The sequence below is a fragment of the Equus przewalskii genome, chromosome 15 (genome assembly GCF_037783145.1).
Source record: "Equus przewalskii isolate Varuska chromosome 15, EquPr2, whole genome shotgun sequence".
In the NCBI taxonomy this organism is placed as follows: Eukaryota; Metazoa; Chordata; class Mammalia; order Perissodactyla; family Equidae; genus Equus; species Equus przewalskii.
Genome location: NC_091845.1, coordinates 32,677,221 through 32,695,763, shown reverse-complemented (window position 1 = coordinate 32,695,763; position 18,543 = coordinate 32,677,221). Strand labels below are relative to the sequence as shown.

General features: G+C 48.8%; 2 protein-coding genes across 6 annotated transcripts in view; one reads left to right on the top strand and one right to left on the bottom strand.

Annotated features, from left to right (window-relative positions):
* Positions 1-11,129, bottom strand: part of ARHGEF3 (Rho guanine nucleotide exchange factor 3) — a 285,003-nt gene extending 273,874 nt beyond the window's left edge. Inside the window, exons 1-3 of one of the 5 annotated variants that reach the window (XM_070574883.1) lie at positions 10,420-10,505; positions 5,667-5,796; positions 180-258 (exon numbers count right to left, since the gene is read on the bottom strand). Coding sequence is in view for 1 of the 5 variants with exons in the window: in XM_070574880.1 (XP_070430981.1) it covers positions 10,420-10,713 (294 nt within the window). In the remaining 4 variants the exon portion in view is untranslated. Of the gene's footprint in view, positions 1-179; positions 259-2,713; positions 2,865-5,666; positions 5,797-10,419 lie in introns of those variants that run through there. The other 4 variants (XM_070574881.1, XM_070574884.1, XM_070574880.1 and 1 more) reach the window with 4 other exon arrangements.
* SPATA12 (spermatogenesis associated 12) lies at positions 3,223-5,990 on the top strand. The gene is given in 8 exon segments (XM_070576380.1): positions 3,223-3,232; positions 5,329-5,417; positions 5,420-5,486; positions 5,489-5,548; positions 5,551-5,634; positions 5,637-5,716; positions 5,719-5,902; positions 5,905-5,990. Coding segments are annotated over 8 exon segments (660 nt in total).
* Positions 11,130-18,543: the final 7,414 nt, after the last annotated feature.

The following is an 18,543-nucleotide window of genomic DNA, read 5'->3' as shown; positions in this document are numbered from 1 at the left end:
ATTGCTTTTTTGAAACAACAGTGATAAACAACTCCACCTCACACACGCAGACATTAGCACTGTTTTGTTAAAATGCAGCTCCTCGCCCCAGCTGAGAGTGAGCTGAGGTGTGAGTGGATTTGCAGTTTCCAGTGTACTTCCCCAGATCGCTCCTTAAGTTTGGAAAACCAGGATCTTACCGATATACACGTAGGCGCTTCGCTTTTTATTTCTTCTTCCACGAGAATACAATCTTGGACTTGTGCCAAAGCATTACATCTGGAACACATAAGAGCATGTAGGGTTGTAAACTAATCTTTTAATATGTGATAGTATTCCTTTCTTATTTATATTCCATTCTTCAAACTATGATGCCAGTGAATTGGGGGGGGAGTTGGGAATGGACAAAAATTGCTTTAGCAGCAGAACGCTTTCCTTAAATGAAATCCAATCAGCCCAATAGATAGAACAAGTTAAAACGCAGCCTGACTCCAATACCCTCCACCATTCCCTGGTGCCTCCAGGGCTCTGGGGGTCCCCAGTTCTCACCACCCTTCTCAAGGCACAGAAGCAGGGACCTATGGGAGGATCTTTAGGGATCTCCATCATGCTCTCAGAATAAAGGGAAGCCAGGTCTGCCATACGTTCAGTCAGTGCCAGATGCATGCATATTTCACAAATTCAGGAGTTAAATGTTTTATCCACGGTCTCTAGCCTTAAACACTACATTATACTGTGTCACTTTCTTCAATAAGCAAAAGAGATGCTGATATCCTTGGATTTTTGTCTGTGCCGCTTGAAGGATGGACCTCTGAGTGCCTCCTCAGAAGACTCGATGACTAGGGGAGCTGAGTGAGTGATGCACCCAGTAAAAAGTACTTCAGGATCAGAACTTAATACTGTGAGGATGGCAAAATGCCCCACTAACCTACAGACTCAACACAACCGCTATCAAAATCTTAGCTGCCTTTTGTGCAGAAATTGACAAGCTGATCCTAAAATTCATGTGGGGACCCAGAACAGCCAAAACAATAGCCAAAAAGGACAAAGTTGGAGGAAAATACTTCTCAATTTCAAAACTTGCTACAAAGCTACAGTAATCAAGACAGTACAGACAGTGGGACTGGCATAAGGATAGACATATAGATCGATAGAATAGAATTGAGAGTGAAGAAATAAACACTCACGTTTATGGCCAGTTGATTTTTTTTTTTTTAAAGATTTTATTTTTTCCTTTTTCTCCCCAAAGCCCCCCGGTACATAGTTGTGTATTCTTCGTTGTGGGTTCCTCTAGTTGTGGCATGTGGGACGCTGCCTCAGCGTGGTCTGACGAGCAGTGCCATGTCCGCGCCCAGGATTCGAACCGACGAAACACTGGGCCGCCTGCAGCGGAGCGCACGAACTTAACCACTCTATGGCCAGTTGATTTTTGACAAGGATGTCAAGAAAATTCAATGGGAAGAGTAGTCTTTTCAACAAATGGTGCTGGGACAACAGGATATCCACGTGCAAATGAATGAAGTTGGAGCTCGATCTCACACCACACACACAAATTAACTAAAAATGGATCAAAGACCTAAATCTAAGAGCTGACACTATAAAACTCTTAGAAGGAAACTTAGACATAAATCTTCATGACCTTGGATTAGGCAAAAGTTTCTTTAGGTATGACACCAAAAGCACAAGCAACACAAGCAAAATAGATAAACTGGACTTCATCAAAGTTAAAACCTGGTGCTTCAAAGAACACCATCAAGAAAGTGAAAAGACAATCCTCAGAATGGGAGAAAATATTTGAAAATCATTATCTGATAAGGGACTGAGTCTAGAATACATAAAGAACCCGTACATGTCACTAATAAAAAGATAAATAACCCAATTTTTAAAATAGGCAAAAAGTCTGAAAAGACATTTCTCCAAAGAAGATAAAGATGGCCAATAAGCATATAAAAAGATACTCAACCAATACAATATTGAAGGAGAAAAAGATTGGAGGACTGATACTACCTGACATCAATACTTCCTATAAAGCTACAGTAATCAAGAAAGTGTGGTATTGGCAAAAGAATAGACAAATAGATCAGTGGAACAGAATAGAGAGTCCAGAAATAGACCCCCATGAATATAGTCAACTGATCTTTGACAAAGGAGCAAAGGCAATACTATGGAGCAAAGACAATCTTTTCAACAAATGATGCCAGAATAACTGGACATGTATACACAAAAAAAATGAATCTAGACACAGAGCTTACACCCTTCACAAAAATTAACTCAAAATGTATCATAGACCTAAACGTGAAATGCAAAAGTATAAAACTCCTAGGAGATAACATAGGAGAAAGCCTAGATGACCTTGGGTATGGTTATGTTTTTTAGGATACAACACCAAAGAGGTGATCCAAGAAAGAAATAATTGATAAGCTGGACTTCATTACAATTAAAAACTTCTGCTCTGCAATAGACAATACCAAGAGAATTAGAAGACAAGTCACAGACTGGGAGAAAATATTTGCAAAAAGATGCATTTAATAAAGGACTATTATCCAAAACATACAAAGAACTCCTAAAACTCAACAATAAGAAAACAACCTGAACTAAAAACGGGCTGAAGAGCTTAAGAGACATCTCACCAAAGAGGATAAACAGATGGCAAGTAGGCATATGAAAAGATGCTTCGCATGATATGTCATTAGGGAAATGCAAATTAAAACAATAATGAGATACTGCTACATACCTATTAGAATGGTCAAAATCTGGAGCACTGACAACATGAAATGCCAGCAAGAATATGGAGCAACAGATACTCTCATACATTGCTGGTGGGAAAGCGGAATGGCACAGCCACTTTGGAAGACAGTTTGGTGGTTTCTTACAAAGCTAAACATACTCTTACCATTTGTTGTTAGTGCTGTTGAGTCAATTCTGACTCTTAGCAACACTGTGTAGAGCAGAGCGGAACCCTGCCCAGGCTTTTTGTCCCATCCTCTCACCTTCATACAGCCACCACAGCATGACAACCGACAGACAGATGGTATGGTTTCCTGACCAGAAAACAAACCCAGGCTGAGGTGATGAGAATGCCAAATCTTAACCACTAGACCACCAGGGCTGGCTTACTCCCATCACATGATTCAGCAATTACACTCTTTGGTATTTACCTAAAGGAGTTGAAAACTTTTGTCCATACAAAAACCTGCACACAGAAGCTTTATTCCTAATTCCAAAAACTTAGAAACAACCAAGATGTCCTTCAGTAGGTGAATGGATAAATAAACTGTGGGACATCCAGATAATGAACCATTATTCAGCACTAAAAAGAAATGAGCTATCAAGCCATGAAAAGATATGAAGAAATCTTAACTGCATATTACTAAGTGAAAGAAGCCAATCTGAGAAAGTTATATACTGTATGATTCCAACTGTAGGACATTCTGGAAAAGGCAAAACTATGGAGACAATAAGAAGATCATGATAATGGTGGAGGCTATGCATGTGTGAGAGCAGAGCATATAGGTGAAGTCTCTGTACCTTCCTCTCAATTTTATTATAAACTTAAAACTGCTCTAAAAAAATAAAGTGAAAAAAGATATTCAACACCACTAGCAATTAGGGAAATGAAAATCAAAACCACAGTGAGACACCACTTCACATGCACTAAGATGGCAATAATCAAAAAGATGGACAATGATAAGTGTTGGTGAGGATGTGGAGTAAATGAAACCCTCATACAATGCTGTTGGGATTGCAAAACAGTGCAGCCACTTTGGAAAACATTCGGCAGTTCCTCAAAATGTTAAACATAGAGTTACCATATGACCTTCAATTCCACTGCAAGGTATATACTCAAGAGAACCGAAAACATATGTCCACACAAACTCGTACACTCTTCCCTGGGGAGGGGGAGAGTCAGAGCAGACGGAAAGAGGACAGATGCATATGGACAGAGAAAGGGCTCTTAGACATGTGGACAAATGGAAAAAAATTTAGTTGGAGAACAACACATATAAAAGGAGCCCATTATGTTGGTTTTTAGAGTTATTTATAGGTATACACACCTGTGTGTAAAAACATAGAAATAAATAGCTGGCTGATCATAAGTGTTCTCTCTCGAAGCAAGCCTGGGATGCAGCAGGTGGAATTTCATGTTTTACTCTACAACTTCTGATTTGTTTGCATTTGTGTAGATTGAGAGTATAATCAGGGTTTCTTGTGCAGAAGAGCACTTCTTTCTCCAGCCAAAAGGAAAGGAAAGAGGGAAGAGGCCACTGGAGTTGGGCAGTGCAAAAAGTTCTGAAAGTGGCCAAGGGTGAAAGAGCATTTCAAGTAGTGGGAACAGCAGGAGCAAAGACGTGAAAGTGGAAAAGTCTCTGGGGTACTTGGGGGGCTATCAGGTTCAGCTCTGTTGGAGGGCCCAGTGGGTGACTCAGGGTGGGGTGTGAAGATGAACCAGAACAATGAGTTGAAGTAGCCAGCTTCCAAGGGCATTGTATGCCTCTCAGGGACAGGTAAACGGGGTGACCACTGTAGGCCGGGGACTGGGGAGACTCGTATGAGAGGACCTCAGGAGAAGATAGGAGGCTGTGGTTGGGCAGGAAGCCTTGGCAGCGTTTCACACCTGGCCTCTGTCTCACAGTAAACTGATCCCTAACTCCATTACCCAGATTTGGCTCCTAATAAGATCTTCTCCAAAAATGATAGCACTCGCCCCTGGTGAAGTCCCCAAATCTGAATGAAGAACTTCCAGGGTGTTGGAGCACACTTTTCCAAAAAGAGCACAAACTGGGGATGGAGTGACCTGGGTCAGTCCTAAGTCACCAGAAGATGATCACAGCCAGCCCTTCCGGAATTCGGGCTGTGACAGGGATAAGTACTTTGCAAATATCTTCACATTTAACCCTCACAGCAAACCCATGAGGTACAGCCACGCACCATCCCCTTGACAGATGAGGAAACTGAGGCTTGGGGAGGTTAAGCACCTCATCCAAGGACAATCCACTAGTAATCCTGGAGCTGAGACCAGAACACAGTTCCCAACCGCCACCTCTACAACCTCCAGACATTTCAATTTGCCTCAAAGCCAGCCAGTAAGTTGCTCCGGTTTCCAGGAAAATATTACTGGGCTCAGAATCAGAGACGATTTCAGAGCTTGGGGTTCTATCAGCAGCAAAGCAAATCTAGACCCATAAAGTTACCATATGCTGGCTGGAAGGGGAGGTGGGGTGTTGGGACAAGGAATCAAGTTGACTATTAAATAACTAGCTTGGTCTTTAGCTAGCTGAGCCAGACAAGACAGCAAATTGCCTCCTCTGTCCTTCGACTCTGGCCAAGGGCCCCAGCCTCTCTTTCTAGAGCATTCTGGTTTTGACTGGGGCCCCAAGTCTTCTTCTGCCCTGACTTGTGGGCCCACCTTGGAAAAGTCAGGAGACACCTGGGAAATGAAGAAATGAAGGCAATGACCTCCTCCAGCTTTGGTGTTCCGTGGCCACCAGAGACCCTGGGGCATCCAACTAACATCCCAACAAACCGTCCCTGTGCCAGGGACCGCGCGTTCAGCTGGGAGCAGCCTCTGCCTCCCAGAGTTGCCATTCCATGGGGATGTGCACCAAGATGAGGCCTTTTGAAGACATTTAAAAATACCCGTCTCTCTTGACATCACTGAATAAATTTTTGGGGAAGATCCTCCTCACCTCCATGTCTCCTGACACAACCGAGCAGAACCCCAGGAAGACACACAGGTGGCAAGTTATTCATCACTCCACACCTCACATTCCTGGTCTGGAAGATGGAGATAGTAAAAGAGCCTGTGCCACAGGATAGCTGTAGAAATTATATGAGGATGTCAGTGCAGAGCCCAGTAGCACAAGGCACAGCCATTCAGATAAACTGGCATTTATTGAGGGCTACTATGTCAGTTCCTCTTCCACATATATTCCAATACATGCATGCATGCGCACGCACACATACACACTGCTAAAACCAACGAGAATCTTGCATCATCTGAGAGCTGGTAACTCTTTATCTGGACCTTTGCACATGCTCTTCTCTCGTCCTTCCATCCCACCTCACCCTCCAATAGGGGTGACTTGCAGCCATCTGCCTCTGCACCTTCTTAGATGTCACTTTTTCCAAGAATCCTCCCTGTCACACTTCCTTTATGCTGTGTTAAATAACATCAATTGATCAAGCAACCAATCAATGGAGAGAATGGGAAGCATTCATTTCCTGGTCCATGATTCTATACATTCTCATATTTTCATTTTTTTTCCATCAAAGCCATGCTAAGTAACTACTTTCCCTCTAGATGGTTCCCTCTAGGTGATGAGGTAGATGTAACCAAATGTCACAAAAGAGGAAGGAGTCCACAGCCAGGGCAAGTCTTACTATGTGTAGTTACAATTCCAGCAGTGCCCCGTAGGCTCATGCTCATTGCCCCAGTGGCAGTTTCAGAAACATCATCACTCCAGGTCTCACCCTCTGGAAAGGAAGCCATGAGCCTTCTGGTCAACCAGGAAAGTACACAATGCTGAGATTTTACTCCAGCCACCTTCTAGGATTTGAGCAGGAGGTGAGGGAGGTTCTTCCCACACTGCCTCCTTTCCCCTCTCCCTTCCCCAGTGTGATAGACCATGTCTAGGGCTCCAGAGCTGACTGGCCACACCAGGAGTTTGACCACAACCTTGCGTTCCATATGCACGGAATGGTCTTCCCCCCAGAGACCCACATGGCTGCTCCCTCATTCATCCAGGTTTCCGCTCAAATGCTGCTTCCTCAGAAGACTTTCCCTGACCTAAACCAACTCTGCTTTCTTCCCTGTCCCAGCTTCATCTCCTTCGTTACACTGATCACACTCCCTGACATCATCTTATGGATCTAGCTGTCTGTTGTTCATCTCTGCCTCAGGGATGTTGACCCCACAAGGGAGGAACGCTGTTGGTTTCCTTGACCGCTGTGTGGCCAGTGCCAGAGCCCTCCCTCCATAAAAGATTCCTGAACAAATGAAGTAAATGAGCTGAGTGAAGTGGCTAAGGCACACACCTCTCTGTAGGAGAGCCCCCTCCACCCATTACAGTAGTGATCGCCCACACAGAAATTTGAACGGACTCAACAAATCAGAATCATATACAAAAACATTTCATTTTAGCTCAAGTTCCAACCTGTACCGGTGAGGTGATATGAATCAGACAATATTTGTACAAACCATTAAGACAATGGGTCCAAGTATCAATTTTTTAAAAATATATCTAGTGCCACAATTAATAAATTGATTAAGGAATCATTCAGGAAAAAAACAGGGAAAGAACAAAAGAGTGAAACAAACAGAGCCCCCCCTTCCCCACTCCATCCACCCTGAGCCCAATGCAGCTGCAGGGTCCTGAACAATACAGAACTTGGCCTTGAATCTCTGTAAACAACAGCAGTTTTCTCTTGACGCGTCTTTGTCTCAGGCACCCTCTGATGACATATGACTCAGTAGCATACTGAGTTCTGGTCAGGGGCTCGGGAACCTTGGTGATGGCAGAGAAGTAGACGCAGCTCACTGGGATGTGATGGATGAAAGGTAATCAGGATGCAAAGTAGACCAGGAGGACTGGAGCGGTAGAGCGCAGAAGCCTGGAGGCCACACCTCATCCCCATCAGAGGGAGGACATGGACCGTATGTGGTGCTCTGTACCCCACATCTTCCCTCCAACGGGATGGACTGTCTTGAGAGGCAGTGAGTTCCCTGTCACTGGAGGATTCAAGCTTGGGTTAAGCAGTAATAGGAAGAGATGTTGCAGAGGTGGTTTAAACTGTGTGAACCTTAAAGGGCACTTTTAACCCAGAGCTCCTAACAGCCAGTTCCTTGGCATTTCACTCCTCTTCAAAGCTCTCCAGCCTCACCTCACCTCACTCAGTGTAAGTTCATTCATTCTGACACTCAGGGACATTGATTGAGCACCTACTCTGTGCCAGGGGCCAGAGTTCAGCAGTGACCAGGGCAACCCAGAACTCCTGTCTGTGGTTACCACCGCCAAAGGAAAGAAACTGAACTGGCGCAGCCCAGACTCCACCACCCTCTCGGATTCTGCATTCTCTTGGATGGATGCTGGCCATAAACCCATAACTAGATACAGAGTAAGACCATTTCAGGTAAGATCCATGAATAAAACACAAGGGGAGAATTTGACACAAACTGATGGGGGATGGGGCTGCTTTGGACAGAGTGGCCAGGAAAAACCTCTACAGAGATATCTGAGCTAAAGGGCAAAAAAGTGCCAGACATGAGAAGAAGTCGTGGGAAAGTGTGCTCAGCAGAGGGAAGAGCATGTGCAAAGGCCCTCAGAAGTCTCTTGACAACTTGAGCTCAAATTTTCTTGAGTTGCAACCCATTCTAAAGGCCTCGCCTCAGGCCAATAGTCCCTACCCCCACAGCCTGACTTCTCCCTTACTCAACTGACTTCTTTATCAGATTTCCTCAAGTCAAGATCTGAATTTTCCACTGGAAGGTGTGTTCTGAGCAAAGGCACAAAGGAACACGTATGCACCTCCACCTCTGGGAGACAGAGGTAATGCTGACATCTCAACTCCCTAAAAATTTGGGCCTGCCCTGTACAGGGGGTAAACTCCCATCTTCCAGCAGTTCAGGGTCCACTTCTGCAGAGTGCAACCTTTTGCAGAATATGATGAAAAGGAGACCCTCTGGAAAAATATACACTGTGCTCCAAACATCTCAAGCACATTTCAGGGGATTCCTGGAGCCCCAGGTACAGAACTCCTGACTGTGGTTACCACCGCCAAAAGAAGGAAACTGAACTGGTGCGGCCCAGACTCCGCTGATGGCAGGGACAGTCCGCTGGAGGTGAACAAATGGAGGGGAGGGGACGAGATCAGACTCTTGGGCCCCTAAATAGATTCCTACACTCACAGACACTAGACGATGTCAGCCTGTCAGAGGGCCATGAAGGAATTCAAGTGAAACCTTATCCACTGCACCCCAGCAAGGCAAACATCCAGTCATATCCCAGAGCTTCCAGAGAAGGTCTGAGACCCTATTTCCCAGGAATGACCTTGAGAAAGGTCACCTCTAATCTTACATTCTGAGATACATTTTGCATAAGACTGGTTAACCATAGGAGGTGGTACTGCAAAGCCCACGTGTTTCAAGGCTGAAGGGGACACCACAGCTACTGTGTAAATAATCTAGGTCCTAAGCAAGAGAAGGGGAAGTCCCAAGAGCCTGCCCGCCACCTCACTGGGGAGCTGGGGATGGGGATGACCTGTGAGAGAGACGGCCGTAAGAACGACAAGAACAGCTAACAGACTAGAACTCACCTTGTCTCAGCACTATTTTAAGGACTTTAATCTTACACACCCCTTTAAGGTTTGCGCTATTATCATCCCCATTTTACAGATAAGGAAACTGAGGCACAAATAGGCGAAGTAACTTGCCCAGGACTACATAGCTAAGACAAAGACAGCAAAACTCGCCTCTCCCACAACCCAGGGAAGAAAGTGGTTATACCCTGGTAGCGCATGAAATGCTTAAAAGTAAGTTTCTGCCGGTGCATCCAGGACAACTCCTGTTCGGCAGTTCTCACATCCTTGCCAACTGCTGGAAGCAAGCCTGGTTCAGGCGTTAAACGGAGCAAGAGTCCTCCAGCCACAAGCCGCTCTGTTCAAGTCCACGATGAGGCTGCTGATAATGCAAGCGCAGCTCTTCCTCGTGGCAAAGCCCAAGGGAACCGATTTCCAGCCGGCTCGGTCAACTTCAACCCTCAGGAAATGCTCACCCCTCTCTGGCTACGAGGCACGATGGTTCACCTTAACCCCTTGGTGCCCGCCTCCCTGGCCTCTGTCGCAGGATCCTCTGGTCGCGCAATTTAAAAGATGCAGCCGCCAGCACAAGGGCCCGGTGGGCCCGGAACCGCTGCCGCCGTCCCACGCGCTCAAAGCCAGGTTCCACGCCGCGAAGTGACCGGCGGCCCTGCGAGCCACGACCAGCAGCGCCAGACGCGACGCGGACCTGCGGGCGCCCCACCAGGGCTGAGGAAAGCCCCGAGAGAAAGGGGCTTTGCCCCAGGACAGGTGGCGCCTCCCTCTCCGGAAGTGGCTCCAGGAACTTTCGTCCAAGAGCTACCAGGGGACCAAAGTCAGGGTCTCCAGCGCGAGCGGCGGCCGGTTCGGGCTGGTGGCGGCACTGCCCACCTGCGCCCAGGCGCCCAGTGCGCCGCCGAGCGCTCCGAGTGCCCCGGGCCGGAGGGCGCGCGGAGCTCGCTGCGGTCACCGGGACCGGCAGGGGGGACTTGGAGGTGGGGGTGGGGGTGCAGCTCGGGGATGGGGGGGTGAAGGCAGGGGAGGAGGCAGCCCGAGAAAGTGTCCCGCTCCAGGGTGTGTGGCAGGGGTGTCCCGCCGGGGTGACTAGTGGAGGGGCAGGGTTCCGGGCCAGCCGCCCACACTCACCTCGGCGCCCAGCGCAGGCTCGGCCCGCCGGGGCTGGAGAGCGCACCGCGGCGGCGGCGGCGGCTGGGGGAGCGGCTCCCCCGGGCGGGGCGGGGCCTGGGGCGGGGAGGCCTGGCCGGCCACGTGGGCGGGAGGCGGGCCGCGGACCCCCGCGGGCGCCGGAGCAGGGTGGCGCGGGACCCGGACGCAGTCACCTCCGGCCGCCGCTCCGCACTGCTTCTCCCCACGCCCTGCCTGGGTCCCTGGGAAGGCTGGGAGGGGAGGAGGGAAGACGGCGGATCTGGCCCCGGGCATCCTCCGCCACCTAAGCCAGATTCAGCGGAGAGAATGTCCCCGGTCAGGGAAGGGGTGCGCAGCCCCCTCCCCCAGCCTAGAAGGCGCCGCGGACACCCGGGGGCGGCTCTCCGGACTCATCAGAGCGGGAGGGGACTGTGGCGACGCCCGCGCCAGGGGTAGCAGAGGCAGCCCTGGCGGGCGAGGGCCGGAGCCTGCGCGTGGAGCCCCACCGCCCCGCTAGGCTGACCTTGGGCGTGTCAGGTCTTGCTCAAGCCTCACTTTCCTCAACTGTGGGGGTGAGAATGAGGACGAGCCACGAGCTGTGCGACTCCTCGTCCGCCCAGTAGGTTCTCAGGAATCGCCAGTTTGTGGGCGGACGCCGAGCCTGAAAAAGCAGCAGCCGGCAGTGGCCTGGGTCTCCATGTGGAAATAAACGTGGGAATCTGAACAAAACTGTTTTCTGCATTCATTCATTCATTCATTCAACCGATAAACGCCTACTGTCCTCAGGACTCCGTAAAATCAGGAATAAAGAATGCCGCACACTGTAGCTATGGGCTCTTACGACAGTATAAACCGTGATGATAAAAATCGAAAATCAATTAGTTGCTTTCATGTGGCAGGCGTGCATTTTAGGTGGTTGATCTACTTTAACATTCCCTGGACCCTTTGAGGTATAGGGGTTTTCTGGCTCACTTAGGTGAAGAAACCGAAGCTTAGAGAGGCAAAACCAAGCCACAGGTCAGAAGAGGGAGCGTCAGCCCAAGGGCCAAGGCTCCCCCCAGGCTGACCCTCCAGGAAGCGGCAGGTCCAGGGTGCTCAGTGGACCTCCTCACTGTCTCCTGGGGTGAGTGCTAACCCCTCCCCCCTCGTTCCACCTCACAGGAGGAGCCAGAGTGTGGAGGGCTCCCTGGGAGGCGCTGTCCTGACAGCAGCCCCTGGCATATGCACCTCTCGGGCCAGGCCCCCCTGACCAGCTGAGGTGTTCAAAACTTGCTCTGGCACAGCTGAGACTTTCTTCACTGCAGCCCCGTCTCTCCTTGCAGGCGCTCAGCCTTGTAGTGCTGGGTGGCCTCTTCCTGGCCCACAGCCTGACTTTTGGGCCAGAAACTGAGCATCTTGAGCAAACCAACTTTCATTCCAACAGCTGCAACTTCATTCCACCACAGCTTCAAGGGGGCTCCTTGACCCCAAACTGAGTGCCTCATGACCCATCTGTTTCCTGCTCAAGGAACACACACCCTCTCCGGTACTCCATGTCCAAGGGCAAAACCTATATCCAGACCCCTAGTCCTCAACTTTTCCCCGAAACCTCTTGTGTTATTCTCCCTCCCCCACACTGTGGAAGATCCCCACTATAACCAGCCATGTTTATTAAGTGATAATAAAAGGCTTCCACTCCCTCATTAACCTGGAGTTCAGCAGGTGCTTCAAACCCACAAGTCAACACCTGTTGTGCTACTCAGGCAGCTTTGTCAAAGATAAAAGTTTTATTTCCATCAGATTCCATTTACCAACGATATGAGCATCTGCCAGATGCCATACACTGTGCCAGGCTCTGGGGAACAGCAGTGACTCTGTCACCAAGACAGACACAGTCCCTGACCCCATGGAGCTCACAGCTGATGACCTCCCACTGGGCGGTTAGGGAGCAGGACGTGGTGAGAGAGACACCAGGGGAAGGACCTGCCCAGATTCGAGCACAGGGAGGCTTCTTCCTGTGGGAAGAGGGCCACCACTGAGCCCTGACCAGGCAGAGGGATCAGGCAGGGGAAAGTTGGAGGGAACAGGCGATGTGGAAGCCCAGAGGTCGGAAAGCATAGGGCACACTTCCAGAAGCCCATGGAGAGGGGCAGGTGGGGGAAGAATAAGGCTGGAGGGGACTTGATGGCCAAGGTGAGGCACCCCCGCGACCACTGAAAGGTTCAGGCAGAGGTGATCGCACCAGGTGCCGAGGGAGGAACGGGGGTAGGGGGTGAAAGTCTCCTGCACACAGCAAAGCCAAAGAGCGTTTTTATTATTACTAGAGGCAAACTCCTTGACTGCCTCCATGTTATAATCCAGGGTTTCCAGAAATCAGAACAAGTCTGCAAGGAGGATATGTAGACTAGAAACAAATCAATTTAGTCCTCCGAGGGTTTATGTGCAGCGCCCCATCCCCTCCCACCCACGCCATGCTTGGCCCTGTAGGGGAGGGGGGACTTGGTTCCTGGGTTCAAGTGAGGAGTCTGTTGGGGGAAGAGATGATACACCCAAAGGGAATCCTTTGGTGGGGGGTGTAGAAGGGATATGTGGGAAATGTGGCTAACAATCCATGGAGTTTGGAAACTGGTGGAGAGGCCAGAAAACACAGATGATCAGCCACCTTTTCTCCTTGAAACAGTCAGTTCGTGAGGGCCTATTCCTGAATTCAGTTCCATATCCCCTAACTCTGCAAGACAGGATGGAATAGGACCAGGGCGGTCACCTCACTAAATCACCAATTGGGAAAGCCAGGGCAGGAGGCCCCCACTTGGCCTGTGGGAAGGGTGGATGATGAGCTAAGACTGACACAGTCAGGAATGGCAAGGGGCTGGGGCAAACTGGGGAAAGCAACCGGGTGAGAAGGCATGACTGAGGGTGAGGTTGAGGTGTTGAGACCACCATCCCCAGCCACCCAGTGCCCACCAGGTACCTTTAACACTTGCTGTTGTGTGTGACCATTTAAAACTCTCTGATGATAGAACACCACTTGTACAACAATGTAGAAAATACTGCAAGGTATAAAGAATAAGATGAACCCGCCCACAATCACACCACCCAGAGATAACTACTGTTAATTTGTGTTCTTTAGTTTTCCTTAACATAATGTGAGCCTTTTCCTTTATCATGAAATAATCTCCTAGAACTTGACTTTTAACAGCCACCCATGGGTCTGCGGGATGACTGTGCCCTCTTCTTATAATCAGTCCCAACTGGCACTTGGTTTCATTGGTTCATTTCTCAGTATCAGGGATAAAGCTTGGTGATGAAAACCTTGGCACAATAAACTTTGATGCACATTTCTGGTTATTTCCTAAAAAGAAAACCCTAGAAGTGGTATTAATGGAAGGGACATTCCACTCTTCTGCCTGTGCCCTAATCTTTTTTTTTTTCTTTCTTTCTTTTTTAGTGCTTGAAAGGTGTGGAGCATCCAGTTGAGAAAGCAACACCAACCTGGTGCAGTTCTCACTCAGGACATGGTGACGCCTGTGTAAGGAGTAAGGTGTTGGTCTTTATTGTTCAGGCCTAAGCAATGCTCTGCATGCAGATAATAAAAGGCTTCTTTGAAAGCAAGTCCTTCCTGCTCTCACAATCTGGATTGGAGGAAAACCTGAGACACAAGGCTGAGCGGTGGACTGGAAGGACAGATAGGGACTCTGTAGTAGGAAATGCCTGGGTCCAAATCCACCCTGGGCCCTGCCCTAATGGCGGGATGTTACCTAGGCTCTGAAGCCCTGTTGGGAGGCTGTGATGTGCTCAGGCAAAGGCACAGTGCTTGCCATGGTAGCAGCATCCAACTCACAGGGGTGATGCTAACATACGCCATGTCACTGACCAACCCCATGTCTACAGGCATCTGTTATCTGGTCTGGAGACAGGACCCACAAGGAGTGAAACCTTGAGGCAATAGAAGCCGTTCAGGGGGAAATGGGTGGGATGGCCCAGGGGCTCTCAGCTCTGGGGGTCACAGTAAATGGATGGGGGCCTTACTCCAATTTGTGAAGTAAGGAATAGATGGTTTACTTCTCCAGGAAACCTTTTAAAATTTACTAGTAACTGCTACTGTTTACCTTGATGACAACTGAGACAAACATGTTTTTGAGCACTTGCCATGTACCAGGCACGGGACTATCCCCTCCGCCTGCTTTATTCTCATGACAACCCCATAAGGCAGGTGCATTTCATTCCCATTCAACAGAGGAGAAACCTGAGGACCAGGGAGAGGATGTGACTTGCCCCAGTGACTGATCAGTTGCAGGGCTGGGGTCCCAAACTGGTTAGAGAAGTCGAATCTGAGTCCTGCCTGATGGTAGGCCTCTGCAAGGGACAGAGCCTGCCCTCAAGGAGTGTCCATTCTAGCAGGCAAGAGGGTTTGTCACATAACCACACGAGCTGAACCAAATGCTCCTAAAGGCAAGTGTCAGGACCCAGACCAGGGGGGACAGTGGTCAGGGAAGGTTGATTGCAAAGGAGAGATGGAGACAGAGAGAGGGTGTTTCAGGCAGAAGAAACAGCCTGGGGCAAAGACCTCAGGGCAGGAACATGAGTGAGGAATCTCAAAAAAGTCTGGTATGGCCACAGAGAAGAAAGGGACATACAGAGAGAAGAGGTCGGCAAGGAGCCAGGTGAGAGCTTTAAGTTCACCTCCAGGGCCACTGGCAGTTTCAAGCAGGGAGTGACATCTGATCAAGTAGCCATCTCCTGTGAGGGCCACTGCCAGCTTCCCTGGGGAACTGAGTCCTCCAGGAGACAGGAGCTCCACTTCAGTATCCAGCCCATCTGCTACCCAGGCCAGGGCTGAGGGAGATAGATGTCTGGGGGATCACACTTTATAACTGCACACCCCAAAACCTGCCCCCAGTGACCATGTCCCCACAGTCACGGGGGCTCACCACGTGCCAGGTTCTGTGTCCAGAACTCCATCTAGCCTCACATCAGCCCTGTTAGGTATTAAACTATTACTCACTTTCCAGATGGGGAAACTAAGTCCTAATCAGGTCAAGTCACCTGTCCAAGGTCACACAGCAAGAGGCAGACTGAGATCTAAGTTCAGGGTACCTGAGACCAAAGCCCCACTTTAATAACAATGATTAAAAAATAATCATCATCATCTCACCAATAGTAATGCACAATTACACACAAATGTGCAGGCTCTTCAAGTACGTCCAACTTCAGGCACACAAACCAAAGAAGGACCTGCCTGTGTCTGCATTTTGCCACCAGCCATGCTCCGACCTTTCTTTGCAGCGAGTTATCCCTGGCCTGCTCTTGCCCAGCCGGGTGGGAAAGGTCTACAGTCTGTGTGGAAGCTGATGCCTGCCCACTCCCTGGAATGTTTCTGACCAGCAAGAGTGGGAAAGACCAACAGACCCGTCTCACCCTGGAGGACCATTACTCCATCTCTGCCTGTCTCCAACTTCTAAAACTCGGAAAATTCCCCTGACCTCACACTGATAGTCGGTTAGAGAAACAATCCCTGCTTTTGTTCATGTACAGGGGCGTGGCCATCTGCCTGGCACAGGGACCTTGAAGCAACAAGTCCAGAAAAATGTGTCTCTAATGGAGCTGAAAGATGACCAGGAATAAAGGAGCATGGTGAATCGAACATTATCAGATCTCAGAGTAAGCGGTCAACTGTCACAGGCTACGTACAGTCAACTATTAAGAACCCCTGGAGTTACTGCCTTAATTTAACTTTGCTAGGAGCATCTCCTCCTCCCAACCCCCATCTCTTCCTTCCTGGACCAACACCAAAACAGCCAGGCGTGGACCCACACTTCTTTCCTGGGGCATAGAGATGCTTTAACTTAGCACCTGCCAAAGTCCCTGGGCTGAAACTCCTATGAGCAGGGAGCTATCTCCCACCCATCCCCATATAACCCCTAAAGAGCCCAAGATCTGCTCTTCCACAGAATAATTAATAGCCACTATTTACGAAGAACCTAGCACTTGCCAAACAGTCGCGAGTGCTGTATAGGCCCCATCTCATTTAATCCTCAAAATAACCCTATGCGGTGGGTATTAGCCCCATCTTGCAGACAAAAAAACTGAGGTTCAGAGCAACTAGGTGATTTGCCTGTATTCCCAGACATTCCAGACATATAAAGAGGTGGTCTGGAGGGCTGGGATCATGTGTGCATCTTATCCATTACTACGTCCCCAGTACACACTTTACACTCTCAAATAAATGCTGTGAAAAGGTTGCATCATCTATAAACGTGAAAGATAGTGCAACATCCTCTCCAAAAAGAGGCCAGGGAGCCTACCCCACTGATCTTGCATTATTTTCCCCTAATCCTAAAGACCCCATCTGAATTTTGTCATTGCAAAAGGCCTTACCCCATGTTTATACCTATCCCTCTCGTCATTACACCCTCTATAGCTCCTATTCCTGGACCACTTCTGGTTTTGCCCCTGTGGACAGTGAGGACAGGATATGCTGGGGGCAGGAGAGGAAAACAGACATTTATTGAGGACCCACTCTGCCCAGGACAGCAAAGATGTATTTTATGTCTCCTCCTTCCTACACCTGCTTAGCTTATTGCCTATAGTCTCTTACTCAATTAACCAAAACGAAATCTTTTTTTCTAATTAAAGCCTGCAAGGGGAAACCAGTCTTTGCTATCTCTACGGTTTGCATTTCTAAAACCATGTAAAACCAATGGCAAAGACCCACAGATGGTGACTATAAGAACCCCAGGCAGCTGTGAATGGACTCCGCTTTCTAATACCACGGCAAAAATTAGGGCTTCTCATGCTGTCCAAAAAGGATTTTTTTTCCCACTAATAGAAAAGAGGAATTCACTTACTGCAGCATCTGCCTAATGAGATTCTTCCAATCGAGTCCTTTTAGATCCATTTGCTTAACCTCTGAGCCAGATTTACTCTCAATATTTGGATTGAGAAGGGAACCAACTCAGCACAACTTGCTACTCACGGTTCTTTCTTCCCCCTATAAATCATATGGAGGGACAGTGCAGCCCGCTGGTTAGAAGTGAGGACGATTCAGACATCTGAATCCCAGTGCTGCTGATTTCTTGTTTGTGCCCTTGGCAAAGCTACTTGATTTCTGGGCTTCAGAATCTCAAAAACGAGGATGCTAAAAGTACCTTCCATATTGGGTTGTGGTGAGAAAAGACACAAAGAGCACTCAGAGCAGCAAGTAGCCACGCTAACACTCCAAGGTCGTCATCACTTCCTCTGTCACCACTGCAGTTATGGGAAAGCATTCTGTTGCCTTTGACCACACACGGACACATTCCAGCCCACTGCTACCTGGATGGCTAGACCTTTACAGAGGGGAAACAGGAGCAGTACAGGTAGGGGTTGCTGCAGCTCATAGCCCAGCTTTGCTACTAACCAGCCGTGAGATTAGGAGTCAGTGACAACCTCTCTCAGACTCAGTTTCCCTGACTGCAAAATGAGGACGGTAAGATTACCCACCTCACAGAGTAGCTGTGAAGATAAATGAGATGATGGCATGTAAAGCACTTGGCACTCAAATGCTGGCTCTTAGAACTAAGGACAATCGGCAGAGAGCATGGGAAAGAAGAAATCAATGAGCAAAATGACAAGTAGTGTCCTGGGTGAATATGAACAGGAAAAATGAAGGCTACATCAAGGACAGGAGGCAAGAACTTGACAGAATTCCCTCCTTTCAGCAACCAACAGTGCTTGGCTCAGAGCTGTTTCTACCAATCCTCCTGTGGGGAGGGACCAAGTAAACAAGGAAAATCCAATGTTCCCAAGACCTAAAACACCTACCATATCCTTTTCGGGTAACGGCCATCAGGCTTGTTTTCTGCGTCCTTGCCATTTCTTACCACTCATTGTCCTCTCCTGGACACCGGGCATTCCCAGAGCACAAACTATGTGCCCGTAAGCACTTTCCATTCATGACCCTGTTCAATTCACTCCTGAGAAGCAGGGCCTTTGACTGGTCCCTTCTAGGATGAGCAACTGAGGCCTAGAGGGCAGTTGCAGGGTCACAGTGACAAGAGCAGAGCTGGGAACTGACCCCGAAGTTGCTGGGCACCAAGAATTAACCCACAGAGCACAGGGCACACAGGAGGGGAGGGAACGTCCGTTGGAAGAATGGACAGGCCC